Source organism: Ambystoma mexicanum, chromosome 4p (assembly GCF_040938575.1).
Source record: "Ambystoma mexicanum isolate Mex_15411 chromosome 4p, UKY_AmexF1_1, whole genome shotgun sequence".
Lineage (NCBI taxonomy): Eukaryota > Metazoa > Chordata > Amphibia > Caudata > Ambystomatidae > Ambystoma > Ambystoma mexicanum.
In genome coordinates this window covers 693,444,555-693,456,787 of record NC_090927.1, presented here as the reverse complement: position 1 = coordinate 693,456,787, position 12,233 = coordinate 693,444,555, and the positions used below count along the sequence as shown (strand labels likewise).

The 12,233-nt window shown below is 43.1% G+C and overlaps 1 protein-coding gene across 1 annotated transcript in view; it reads left to right on the top strand.

Annotated features, from left to right (window-relative positions):
- The window catches only part of LOC138453423 (CD109 antigen-like), a 1,481,241-nt gene that overhangs the window by 188,381 nt on the left and 1,280,627 nt on the right, over positions 1–12,233 (top strand). The window contains exon 6 of the mRNA XM_069606256.1: positions 11,328–11,367. Within this exon, the coding sequence (XP_069462357.1) occupies positions 11,328–11,367 (40 nt within the window). The remainder of the gene's footprint in view (positions 1–11,327; positions 11,368–12,233) is intronic.

The following is a 12,233-nucleotide window of genomic DNA, read 5'->3' as shown; positions in this document are numbered from 1 at the left end:
CTTTCTAGCTGACAGGACCTATAGAGTCTCTATAGGCAAGGAAGTTGCTGATCCCATCCCTGTCCCCATGGGAGTTCCCCAAGGCTCTTACCTCTCTCCTGCACTGTACAATGTTTACACGAAGCTCCTCTTCGTAGCGCTAGATGATATGGGTGTCATTTACACCAACTTTGCGGATGACACCCAGATCCTCATCCCTCTCTCAGGAAACTACACCCAAGATACATTACTCATCAACAGAATTTATGCGATCATCCAAAACTGGATGGCCCTAAATAGTCTTTGTCTCAACGATGAGAAGACTGAAATTCTCATAGTGGGCTCGCAGCCTAAAATCAGCACACTCCACTCTGACTATAACTCAATCAATATCGACGGCACCATGATACCTGTCTTGAAACAAGTAAAAACTTTAGGAGTTTACTTGGATGCTACTTTATCCATGAATAAACACATTAGTAACCTTTCATCAACCACTTCCTACACAGCAAAATTAATCTCATTATGTAGACAATTTCTCACTCCTGCAAATTGTCGCTCTGGCCAGAGCCCTAATACTGTCACAACTAATGTTTTACTATTGGGAACCTCTAAAACCAATCTAAAAAAACTACAACTCATACAGAATAAAGCCCTCAGAGCAGCCCTCGGCATAAGGAAATCTGACCATATTTCCAAGATTAGAAGAGATCACCACTGTGTACCAGTTGCAGACAGGATCATTTTCAAAACCCTATGCATATCCTACAAATGCCAACAGGGCTCAGCTCCCAAATACCTTAAAGTACTGCAAAAAAAACATTCCTAAGAAAACTGAGATCCTACAACCAGCAGCTACTTGAGATTTTTCGCTACAAGAATAGTAAAGAAGGTGGCAGTAGCTTCAAATACTTAGCCCCCAAACATTGGAATGCCCTTCCTAACAGCATCAAAGAAGAGGGATCTTCAGAGGTTTCAAAAAATCTCTCAAAACATGGCTTTTCAAATAATATGAAGGGCAATAACCCTCAGTTTGTAAATATAACTATAACTTTGCTCCTCAAGTTTATAGTTGTAAATAGGTTTTGATTGCTTTTTTGCTTGACTGACTGCCAAATGAAGTAACTCAATCCTACTGTGTAACTATGTTAATATTGTTTGTAATCGCGGATATTGTTTGTACTCGTGAACCTTGCTGGTGCAACCTTGCCGTGATACCTGAAGGTCTGGGCGTGTAACAAATGTAATGAATAAATAAATACGGAATGTACAAATCTGTATGCTTGCAGTGTGTTTTTCATAGTTTGGCCAGATGCTGCAGCCAGGGCTTTGCACAGTGAACTCTGTTTGACTGGGAAAAATGGTTGTGGAGGCTGTGGAGGCTGAGGGAGAGGAAATTAGTAGCTGCGACATTCTCAGATGATCAGCCACAGGAGGCCTAGGGTTTTTATGACTTGGCAGTATCACGGAAAATCTTTTGTAGTACATGAGAGCCTGTTATTCATTGTGTCCGATAGGGCCGGCCCTCTTTTCGTGCCTGAGGAATACACCTGGGGTGAAAGGACACCTAAGGTTAGGGTTGACCAGTACTTCATGTGTATTGATTATTTTCTCAGGTTCTGTCCGGAGGTCATGCGTGTTGAATTGGTAGTCATTTAGATTATAATGAAACAAGGATGCCAGCAAGTCTGGGTTGGTGAGATAGTTTTGTTTGTTTAGATATGTAACTTTGGGATGTTATCACAACCTACCAAGGAACACTCCAGGAAAGGGGTGTGCTACAAATATGAGCTGATGATGGTAGATAAATGAATGTGACCAATGAGAATGTGGGAATTAGAGGGGATTGGATTTCTTTTGTAGTGGTTTGACCAATCGTGTGTTGGGAATGATTTGTAATAAAATATGTGGGAGTGTTTTAACTGTTGCAAAATATTTATAATGTGAAGTGTGTGTGTGGTTCTGGGAGACTGGTTAGTTTGACTCTACAGCGTCATCTAGCTCCTCCTGGCTGATTGTACAATAAACTTGCTTTACGCACAAACGTGCACTCGCTTCTTAAGTGGTGGGCCTGCTTTGGCTTAAGGTGATTAAAGGACCATCCGCAGATACTACAGGTGTATTCTCATATATCCGAACTGAAAAGAGCGTGCAGGAGGTTTTTACCTAGTGCAACCAGCACCACTGAAACTACCAGCAGTGTTTCCCCTTCCAGACAAGAGGTGGCCTCTGAGCAATGCAGATTGGTGATGTTTGTGGTCCTTTGACTCGACGAGAACAAAAGATGCCTTAGGGCGTATTCTGTTTGTATTTTGTTAAGACTAGAAAATTCAGAAAATTACGAGGCTCATCATTACATAGGGAAAAGGGATCAAGCCCTAATGACACTGGAGGTCTACACCATAACCCTATGGTGTCCAGACACTTCATCCTACAGGCTCTTGGTTGGAACTGGAGGTTAGAGAGCCCCTGTGTGCGTACACTTTCATTGATTCCTCTGGGAAGTATACAGACACATCATTTGCATGACAGCATGCAATCCCTATGGTACAAATAGAAAAACCTGAACCAGTAAGGGGTGGTAGCTGGTACAGAAAATTGTATATGCAATATTACTTTAAATTATTCACAAAGAAATTAGTACCTTTTGGCCTGCCCTCCAAACCATACTGAAGTGATGGCCTCTGATATCATCCCGACATTGAATGGGAGAAAACGACTCTGGCATTCCATTCATCGCATTGTGAGGATTTGCGTTTATCAGGCAACAATGAGTTGTCAAAAACGGGTTAGGCTCTCCTGACCTCCTTCAATGAGATTGGTGCACTCCAACAGTTACTTCTGGGGCTATACCTCAAATTCCTTTATGTATTCGATTTAAAAAGGAAGCAGACCAGCATCTTCAATGGATGCATTTGGTACTACTGCCGCTGTTTCTGTCCTCCCCAGTGGTGGGCCAGTTAGTACAGTCCTGTACTGTTGGCAGCACCTGAACGATTTCTGAATCGATGGCCCTGAGGACTTTCTTGAACATCCTTCAACCAGTGTTGCTGAAGTCACTTTTGTCCTTTCTTACCTAGGGGGTGAGGCAGCTGCGTTGGCAACTCCCCGACTTAAGAACAATTATTGTACGATTTCGAGGCCCTGACTAGGGAAATGGCCAGTGTGTTTGGCCCTCGGCATAAGGGGCAATTGATATATCTTGAACTCCTCGAACTAGTGCATGTTGAGTAAAGGCTCCCAAGGACACACACACAGCCAGCAGTATTTGTAGTAGCAATACCGTGCCTAGCTAGGTTATAATACTGTAGGCAGGAGAACTAACCTGTAACCCACACAACAAAAAATGTGCAAGTGCCAGACGCAGTGGCATGCAGGAGCAACGAAAGGATCACAAGAGTACCAAACTACAATCCAATAAAGTCATGATCTTCTCAGAAGCCAAGTCCAAATCCAATCCAGAGCTCAGTCTAAATAGAGCCTAGCTCAACATTGTTTATCGGTCTCAACTTGGATTATGCACGGTCAGCAATCCATAGCAATTGGTTCCTGCGAGAAAGAGGGGTGGTGCAAGTCCCTCGGCACGCAGGAGTCAAGTCCTAAAAAAAAGGTGGGGGCTCATTAGCATACCAATTGAATGTGGCATCGCCAGAAATGTAGCATATCATGGTGCCATCTGAAAAACGTGGGGGGGGGCTCCGTCCACCTGCGTGTACCCTCGACTTGAGCACTGCTTAGCAGGTGCAGTAGGTGAAGACCACAGCTCTCCATACTAGGGGAATGCCACGAAGCCAGAACACCTAATACCTATAACAGGACGTTGTGGAGAAAAAGGTTTGTTTGGTGCACAGGAGATCCAGCCAGAGAGGGGACAAATACACTAGGAAGCCATGCTGTGTAAAGGAACAGGGAGGAATCTCAGAGAAAGTGTGAGCACACAGAAGGGAACGCAGCAGACCACAAGGAACTAGGACCATGAACCACACAACACTCACTATAGTGTTACAGAGTGCTATAGCCTGCCACAGACTCTCTCTTAATACCATTGCTAGCATCTCTCGCTATATCGCAGCATTTCCACATCTTGTGACCGTGATGCACCATGCACAACAGTCCTGCACAAGCATGCCAGGAGTTGTAGACTCCCCAGTCTTGCAGGCACCAAGGGCCTTCCAGTACCGCAATGCCACAGACATGGGCGATGAAAGGACATGAGTTGGTGCTGAATCTGAATTTTGAAATAACTTTTTCAAATTATGCCACTTGATCAAACACATTTTCAGCATCCAAGGTAAAGGCAAGGTATTCCTTCTCTGCTTCTTAAAGCCTTTCTCCAGTTCCGACACTTATAGGGAATCCCTCTTTCACTCCCCCGTCCCCTCATCATGTCAAGGGTCAGCTTCTGTTTTAGGCCCAGGAGTTATTCTATCTCATTTAGGAACATGCGAGTTTAAGATCTGTACCACCTCTTTCACATTTGTGATGTGTTGTCTCCGTCTATTCCACTCAAATGTAAATCTGAAGCACAAAACCACTGGTAGCAGATATGTCTCTGTTCAATTTGTTATTGACTTCACTGTCCCACTTTTTTTTAGTGTCAGGTTGACTGGTTAAATGTTAAAGGTATTTGTACCGCGCCCCGTCACCAACGGAGTTGGTCACCAGGTGCTCTGGCGGATCTGCACGAGAAGGTGGGATGGGTTAGTAGGTGAAGCGGGAGTAGGATAGTGAGAGGAGTGTGTTCTGTTGGCAGCTTCAACTCGGTATACACCGGGTGCTGAGCTTTAGTGTGAGTATCGGATCGATATCAGTCCTTGTGTGCTGTTGGTGCGGCGTGTGCGTTGCGGTGTTGTGAAGTGCGTGCGGGTTGTTGTGGGAGAGATGGTTGTGAGATTTTTGAGTGAGATATGTCTGCAGAAACGCTGAGTTTTTTGTTAGTGGGTTATATGAAGTTTAACATACTAATATTCAGAACTCTGTCCGAGTGTGGCGCTCGCCAATCCTCCCAAACTCATTAGGGTGGGCAAAGGGGTTACGCCTGGGAGGGTTTTAGGTTTGTGTGAGGCGCTCTCTGTGCTGTTCTAACGTGCTCTGTAAGTGTTCTAATTTCTCCTCACCATTCTATTCTAGCGAGCTCTGTAGGAGTTCTAATGCTGATGGATTGATTAGAGTGGGGTGGGTGTCTATTCTCCTCCTTGGGTGCTGAAGCTGGTGTTGTGATCTTCTTTCACAAACTTTCTATCTAAATGTGTCTGCTCGGGGTTTTGGTTATGGTACGGCCGGAAGGAAGTGGATGAGTCGTTTAAGGGTACTGAAATTACTGGAATTGTTGCAATGTGTAATTACCCTGAGATCTCATTCGGTTTTTTATTAGGTGGCACGCTTGTCATTTTTAAGCTGAAATTATTGCATTAGGGTGCAGGTAGGGTGAAATGGCTTATGTTATGAGGAGGAACAAACAGATTGTGAGCGTTATTTGGTTATTTAGCCCCTCCATTGACTGGCCATAACCATGTTAATCCCTATGGCCGTTCACACCAACTTTCTGCCCCTTCCCAACCAAAACACATTTTCCTGGGATCTTTTTGGGCTAACTTTTTCAAGCCTTACCATCAAACTTTGTACTCGAAGTGCATGCCAGTGTTCTTTCAAAGCAGCCTTCCGAGAGTTAATGAATTCATTGGGGCTGTAAACAAGCTAGTGGTGTAATGAAAATATCTTTACCAGGTCTGCCTTGAAACACAGATTGATTAGCACTATGCGTGTCCTTCACGTATGTCCTGCACTGTGCATGTCCTGTTAAAAGCAAGCATTGGCAAAGCCAACTCTTTTGGCTTCTGTAAGTATTAGGAATTTGCCATGCACTGCTATTATATGCCAAGATACTTGCACTATTTTGCAGCTTCTGTCATCGATGGCCTGTTAATACCACTACGTCAATGCCTGGCAAATGCCTTTCCCATGCCTACACAAAAATCATTGAATTTATTCAGAACATCTCTCAACCTAACCCTAGACACCACTTTCCTCTGAGCCACTCTGCAGTTTATCGAACTGAAGATGAATATTTTTTTTTTGTACAGAGATTTATGGTGAAGTCTTTGATCTGTCCCTTAGACTGCCTCAAGAAAGCCCTTAACTGATTTTCAGCATCTTCATATTTGTTCATGCAGTATATGCACGGGAGGTGTAGGTCTCAATTTTCTTTTTTTTTCAATATAAATTATGTAGTTTACATATTAAACTTTTCATTTTTCTATTTTCTCTTACTTCATTTGGGCTTTTAAATATACCTTAGGTCCTTGTATCGAGTATCATGATATGTCTATTTGTCTTAACAATCAATGGCTTGGGTCGAGTCCATGATGCAGTTTTTGGTCTTCTCCTAGGAGGATCAGCCCCAATCTAGTCTCAGGCTACATCTGTTTTGAGGAGATCTTAAAGTAGTCTCTGAAGAGATTTCTCTTTTCCAACAATGCGGGGCAGTCCATGATGATGTGATGGATTGTTTCTCTGTGTTCGATATTGTTGCAGAATCTGCAATGTTTTAGTGTTATTGGAAGTAGTTTCATTTTTGCCAGCCTATATCTTGTTGGAAGAAAGTTTAGGCACAATTTTAGTTGTGTCCCCGAATCGCTGGAAAGATTGAAAGGTAGGTTGGGAGCTGATTGATTCCCCTTATCTCTGTCACAATGCAGATTCATGTGATAGCATACTTTTTTCTTGAAGCGTCTTAATCCAATCATTTCGTTGAATCTTTCGTTTGGCATATTGCGACCGGTTTAATAGCATTTCTAGCGATATATCTTCAGTCACCATTTTCACTGCCATGTCAGATTTCCATGCATTCAGGGCTTTGTTAAACATTGCATTTGTCTTGTTCCGCAAAACATTGATTGCCGGGATCTCATCATCATTCATCACTTTACGATATAGATCCATCTGTTTCCATAAAATTATCGAAATCAGCCACCTCAAACAGAATTCTTGGATCAGAATTTTCCTCCAGAACATCGCTTCACGTTTCAGCCACACAGTGGTGGGGGGTTTGATCATGGTTTCGCTCCCATAAATCAGGCTTAGGACTGCTTTTTGTCTGTAAAAAGTGATTATGGGTTTGAATGAAAATGTTCCATATTTGCCATGGAGGACTCTTCCTTGTCGGGCTAATGATTGCATCTTTGCTACCAGATAGTCGATCCACTCCTTTTCTGTTTTTGAGTGATTGATCAATACTCCTAGATATTTGATCATTGACACTAATGATAGTGGCTTCTCTTTTAATATTAGTGGTGACAATCTCGATTTATTCGTTGGTATTTTAGTTAAATGCATAATTTTTGTTTTCACAGTGTTGATTTTTAGTTCATTTTTTTCCATGTATTTTTCCATCATCTGCAAGCTTTGTTTTAATCCATTAGTCATTTTGTCCAGTAAAACGATATCATCCGCATACATCATAACTGGAAGCGGGACTGAGATGATTTTCAGTGGATTTAAGGAAGTTGAATTCATGTGTTCTTCAAAGTCGGATGTACACAGGTTAAATAGGGTCGCTGCAAGGAGGTCTTTATTTATTTTCTTTTCTCATTTGATTTTTTCTTATCCACCAAACCAAGGATTGTTGTATTTCCCATTTCACCCAATCTGTACTGTCATGATGGGGACACTAATTTTGGCATGAAGAAAAGGTGTCTCAGGCTTACTTCTAGGTGTTCCTTGTATAGAGGGTTACCTTCTGAAAGCCTTCTGCCATCTTGATTCTCTGTGCAGTCTTCATATCTCTATATATCCCATGAAGGTTCAAAGAACAGTTAATACACTTCTCCTTGAACTTCATGCTAATAAATCGGATCTCCACGTGGTCAAAGTAACTTTTCATGAGTAAAACACCATTCTCCTCCATTTGTGTCATGTCACAGATTCATGCTGGATTCACTGACTGTGTGTAAACCTTTTTCTGGTTATACAATATTAGGTTTGCTTGTGTACTTTACCCTACAATTCGGTATGCTTAAACCACTATTCTTAGAAATGAAGTTTTCTTGGGGTGTCTCTTGGGCATTTCTTTACTTTTCATGCCGTTTCGCTCCCCTCTAAAATAGCCATCACTTTGCCTGCAACACAGATTCCCTCTATACGTTTTCTATTACTAATGTAAGGGATCAAGAGTAAGACTCGGACACAATGGGGCTGATTCATGGAATTTGTGCGCCTAAAAACGGTGATTTGTGCGCCATTCTACCTGCAAATCCCTGTTTAACAAATGGGGATTTGCGGGCAGAATGGCGCACAAATCCCAGTTTTTCGGCGCACAAATTCCATGAAACTGCCCCAATGGCATCTTGAGTGTGGGTTACAGACTCTTATTAGGATTTCTCCAACCAGCTTTCTTTTATGCCAATCTGCCCCTAATTCTAAGAGTGGTTTGCCTGCCTCAACAAAACGAAGGAACGTATGTGTCAGGATTTTGAACCATAAACCGTCCTCCATCCTGTGAAAACTCGGATGTATACGAATTGTTCGAACTACAATTGTTCGAATCACAATTGACCTTTGCACAATTGACCGAATTGTGAAGGTCAATTGTTACATATCTGCGGGAGGAAACCCCCCGCAACCACGCATTTTATTTATATATATATATCCAAAGCAAAATATATATATATATATATATATATATATATATATATATATATATACGGTCAATTGTGCAAAGGTCAATTCGGACCCTTGACTTTCGATCAATTGGGTCATTCGAACAATTGTGTTCGAACAATTTGGGTAATACCGTAAACTCAATATAATGTGTACATAGGGTTTTCCAACATAAAGTTCTAAGGTGCAGCAAAACAAAAGAATAGAGTTCTACTAGGAAAGGGGTCTCCCCTTCCCCTAGATTTCCTCTAGTGGCCCAAATGTTAAAGCGGGAAATGCTCTTAACTTTAATTTCCTTAAAATACGCAATTCCATTGAAAACACATAATTCTCTAAAATAAACCCAGTTCTCTTGAATTGTTTGTTCAAGCGGGAATGCCTTTCCCTTGAACCTCCTTGAAGCACATACAACTCTCTTGTTACTGTTTTCACAAAACCACAGAGGGGTATTGACCCCTGGGCTTTCTCTGTCTTTTCCCTTTTCCTGTTTTACTGTCCTGCCATGGTATTGCAAATGTATAACTTCTCTTAAGAAAGGGGTATGGGTCCTCGATTTTCCAATGTTTGGCCATTTCAGATTGGGATTTCAATCCTTTGTGTCTCTTACTCTTCGTCTTACTCCTGGTTTACTCGCCTGGCAGTGTGTTGCAACTTTCTTACGTGGGAGCGGGCCCAAGACTCGCACATTGCCTGGTTCACTATCCTGCCAGAGCTTTTCCACATTGCCTGGTTAACTATCCTGCCAATGCTGTTCCACCTTTCATTCGCTTTCTGTTGTATCCAGAAAACAATCCTTTTAATTTGCTGGGCCACCGACCCCTTTCTTAACAATGTACATGTCCGTTTTACTTCTCCTGCTTTGGCTTTTAATAATGTGCTGCTTAATGATTGCGTCAGTTTCACTGTCCTTCCTTGGACTCTTAACAATATCCATATTGGTATCCACTATACCGGCTTTACCTAGAATCACAACAATTTGTGTATTGCTATTGATGGCTTGACTGCCTTCTCTTGGATCTCACGCACTGTGTATTGTATGCAGCATTCACTCTGACGCGCCCTAGTAACCCGTTCACTCTCCCCCGAGTTTACCAGTCTACTGTGGCTGCTTCAGTGTTTCTTGCGTTTCACCTAAAGCTTTGCATTAGGCCCGCTCGCTAATGGTGAGTTCTGCAAGCTGCTCTGCTTCTGCATTCCCTCCATTGGCTTGCGGCCGCAGCAGCTGCCGTTGACAGAGACGCAACAAACTTCTCCTGGTTTCGCTTCTCTGCATGCAGTCTTTCCTCTACGCAGCATTCTGCGGTCTACTCCTCCCCGACCTTCCGAACAGCATCAGAACCAGTTAGCCGCAGCTGCAACGTCTGCCAGTATCGCTTCTTTGCTATCTTCTTCTCTCTCTTGCTGTTCACCTGTATACATTTTAAATGTCCCGGTCTTCTTTTTCATTCTCCGGTTACTAGAATTCAGCGTTGGTTTATCGCATTTGGTCATCCACATCATTCCAACCCTCTTACTCGTATCAGTACTTGATAAGGGGGTGTGGGGGGGCAGCAGTGTTGTTGGTTACAAAAACGTGAGAATTCACCATCTGTATTACAATAAGACATAGTTGGGTGTTGCAAAGGTACATGGCTGTTACTAAAAGATATATCCGAAGGGTTGTTTTTATTCAATGGACCTCATTACATGTCGGCTGGTCCGGTCTTGTATTAAAATACTGGTACTTCACCGGAACGGCCATTTACGGGTTTTGCCGGTGGGGCACCTGGGTTACCTCCAGCTAAAAGCTGGAGGTAAGGCCGGCACCCTACAGGCAATAAACAACTTCATTACTGACCCTGGTATCGCCGGTAATGATGGAAAATCCCCTCATGGGGATTTACAGTCACTCCGGCACAGACTGAGTGCCGGAAACTGCAATAGCCTTTGCAGGTATCCTGGCAGGTTTACTGCCAGGGTTATAATGAGGTGCTCTCGGTCTCCCTAGAGTTTGTCCTCCCCTACGTGGTCCTCCTGCAGATGGCCACCCCCAGGGTCAGAGTCGGGTGGCTTTTGCCTTTCCCTGGTCACATAGGAGAAGCTTCCCTCCAGGGAATTTACCATTTTCTCTCCCTGACGCAGAGATCGTGGCATCTACCCCTGCAACAGTCCCCTGTTCCTTCTAGACTGTATCTTTAGAACATCGAAGAGAGATGGGCAGCAAAAACTTTAATTACTCATAACCTCTATCAGTTTTTCTGTTGAGCATTCTACTGCATACTTTTTCAATCTGCTGTCCAATTACAAGAACACCAAAATTGTCAATGTGCTCAAACTGCTAGATCACTTCCCTTCCTAATGAGTCTGCAAGCATCCCCAGCCAGGTTTCATCCTCATTGGGGATCATGTGTTGGGCGTGGCCTGGCTGTCTAGGTGAAACCAGCACTGGACCGTACGTAGCCAGGCCACAAAGTGCATTTTTTCCAGGCATCCTTCCATTCCATCATTTTTCAGCCCGCTGCACCATTGAGGAATGTGACATTTAATTACAAATTGCGCTTTTTCCCACCCCAAGAGCGGAAATGCAGCCCAAGCAAGTCACGTGCCTTCTGCAGGGTTCTATAAATACCATATGCCAATTTAGGAATATGTCCGCTGCAGAAATGTAAACGTCTTTATAGTGACATTAGTCTCTCCTCTTTTTCTTTCAGAAACGAACACATTTTCAAACGTTTACTGTGATGGAATATGGTATGTATATCCTTCATTTATTTAAATTGCACTTAGGATTTGAAAATGTACTTGATCGGCATTCACAGATGGGCAAGTAATGATGACAGATACATGTAAGACTTTGCAGGAAGTTCCTCTCCTTTACCAACTGACTTTGGGCACGATAGGGGCGCGCATTTTGTCTGATCTTTATCAGGGGGGGTCACCAGAGTATTGTCATGCACCATCATCTAAGATATTTACAAAGGTCACGCGTGTTGAAGTTCATAAGACTTGCAAGGATTCTTGAACATACCATCTAACTTCGAAGTAAGAATTGTGAAGTCACTTAATTTTGATAGTCGAGTAGAAATGGATACTGGCATGGCCGGCATGGGACTTAAATCCTCCCACTATGAGGCAGAAGGCATCACTCTGATGCGATGCCCAGCCCGTGACTCTGCCAGCAAGAGCCTGTCGATTATCTCATATGGGGAGCTGTGTGTTTACTTATGTTTAAACAATCATTAATGCGACAGCAGCAGCACACGTGCAGTGGCCGAGTGCAAAAGCCTGCCCAGGCAAGATCCAGAGACCTCCTGTGATGAAGCTACAGGCTTAACTGCAGGGCCCAGCCTTTAGATGGCTCAGTCTCACCTCCAGTGATTAGCATCTGGGGAAACTAAATAGCCTATGAATTGGGGTGAAGATGCATTCAGCTTTTTTTTTTTTTTTTTTTTTTTTTATTTTTTATTGGTTTACATTAAACCTTTAAAATGTTTGCCTGATGCATTCAGCTGGCCAAAGGAAGTTGAAATCGCTATTTGGCCTCCAGTGTTCAGAGAAGGGGAGGGGATGGGTAACATCAGGCAGTCGGCTTTAATGGCCCCACTTACTAATAGCTT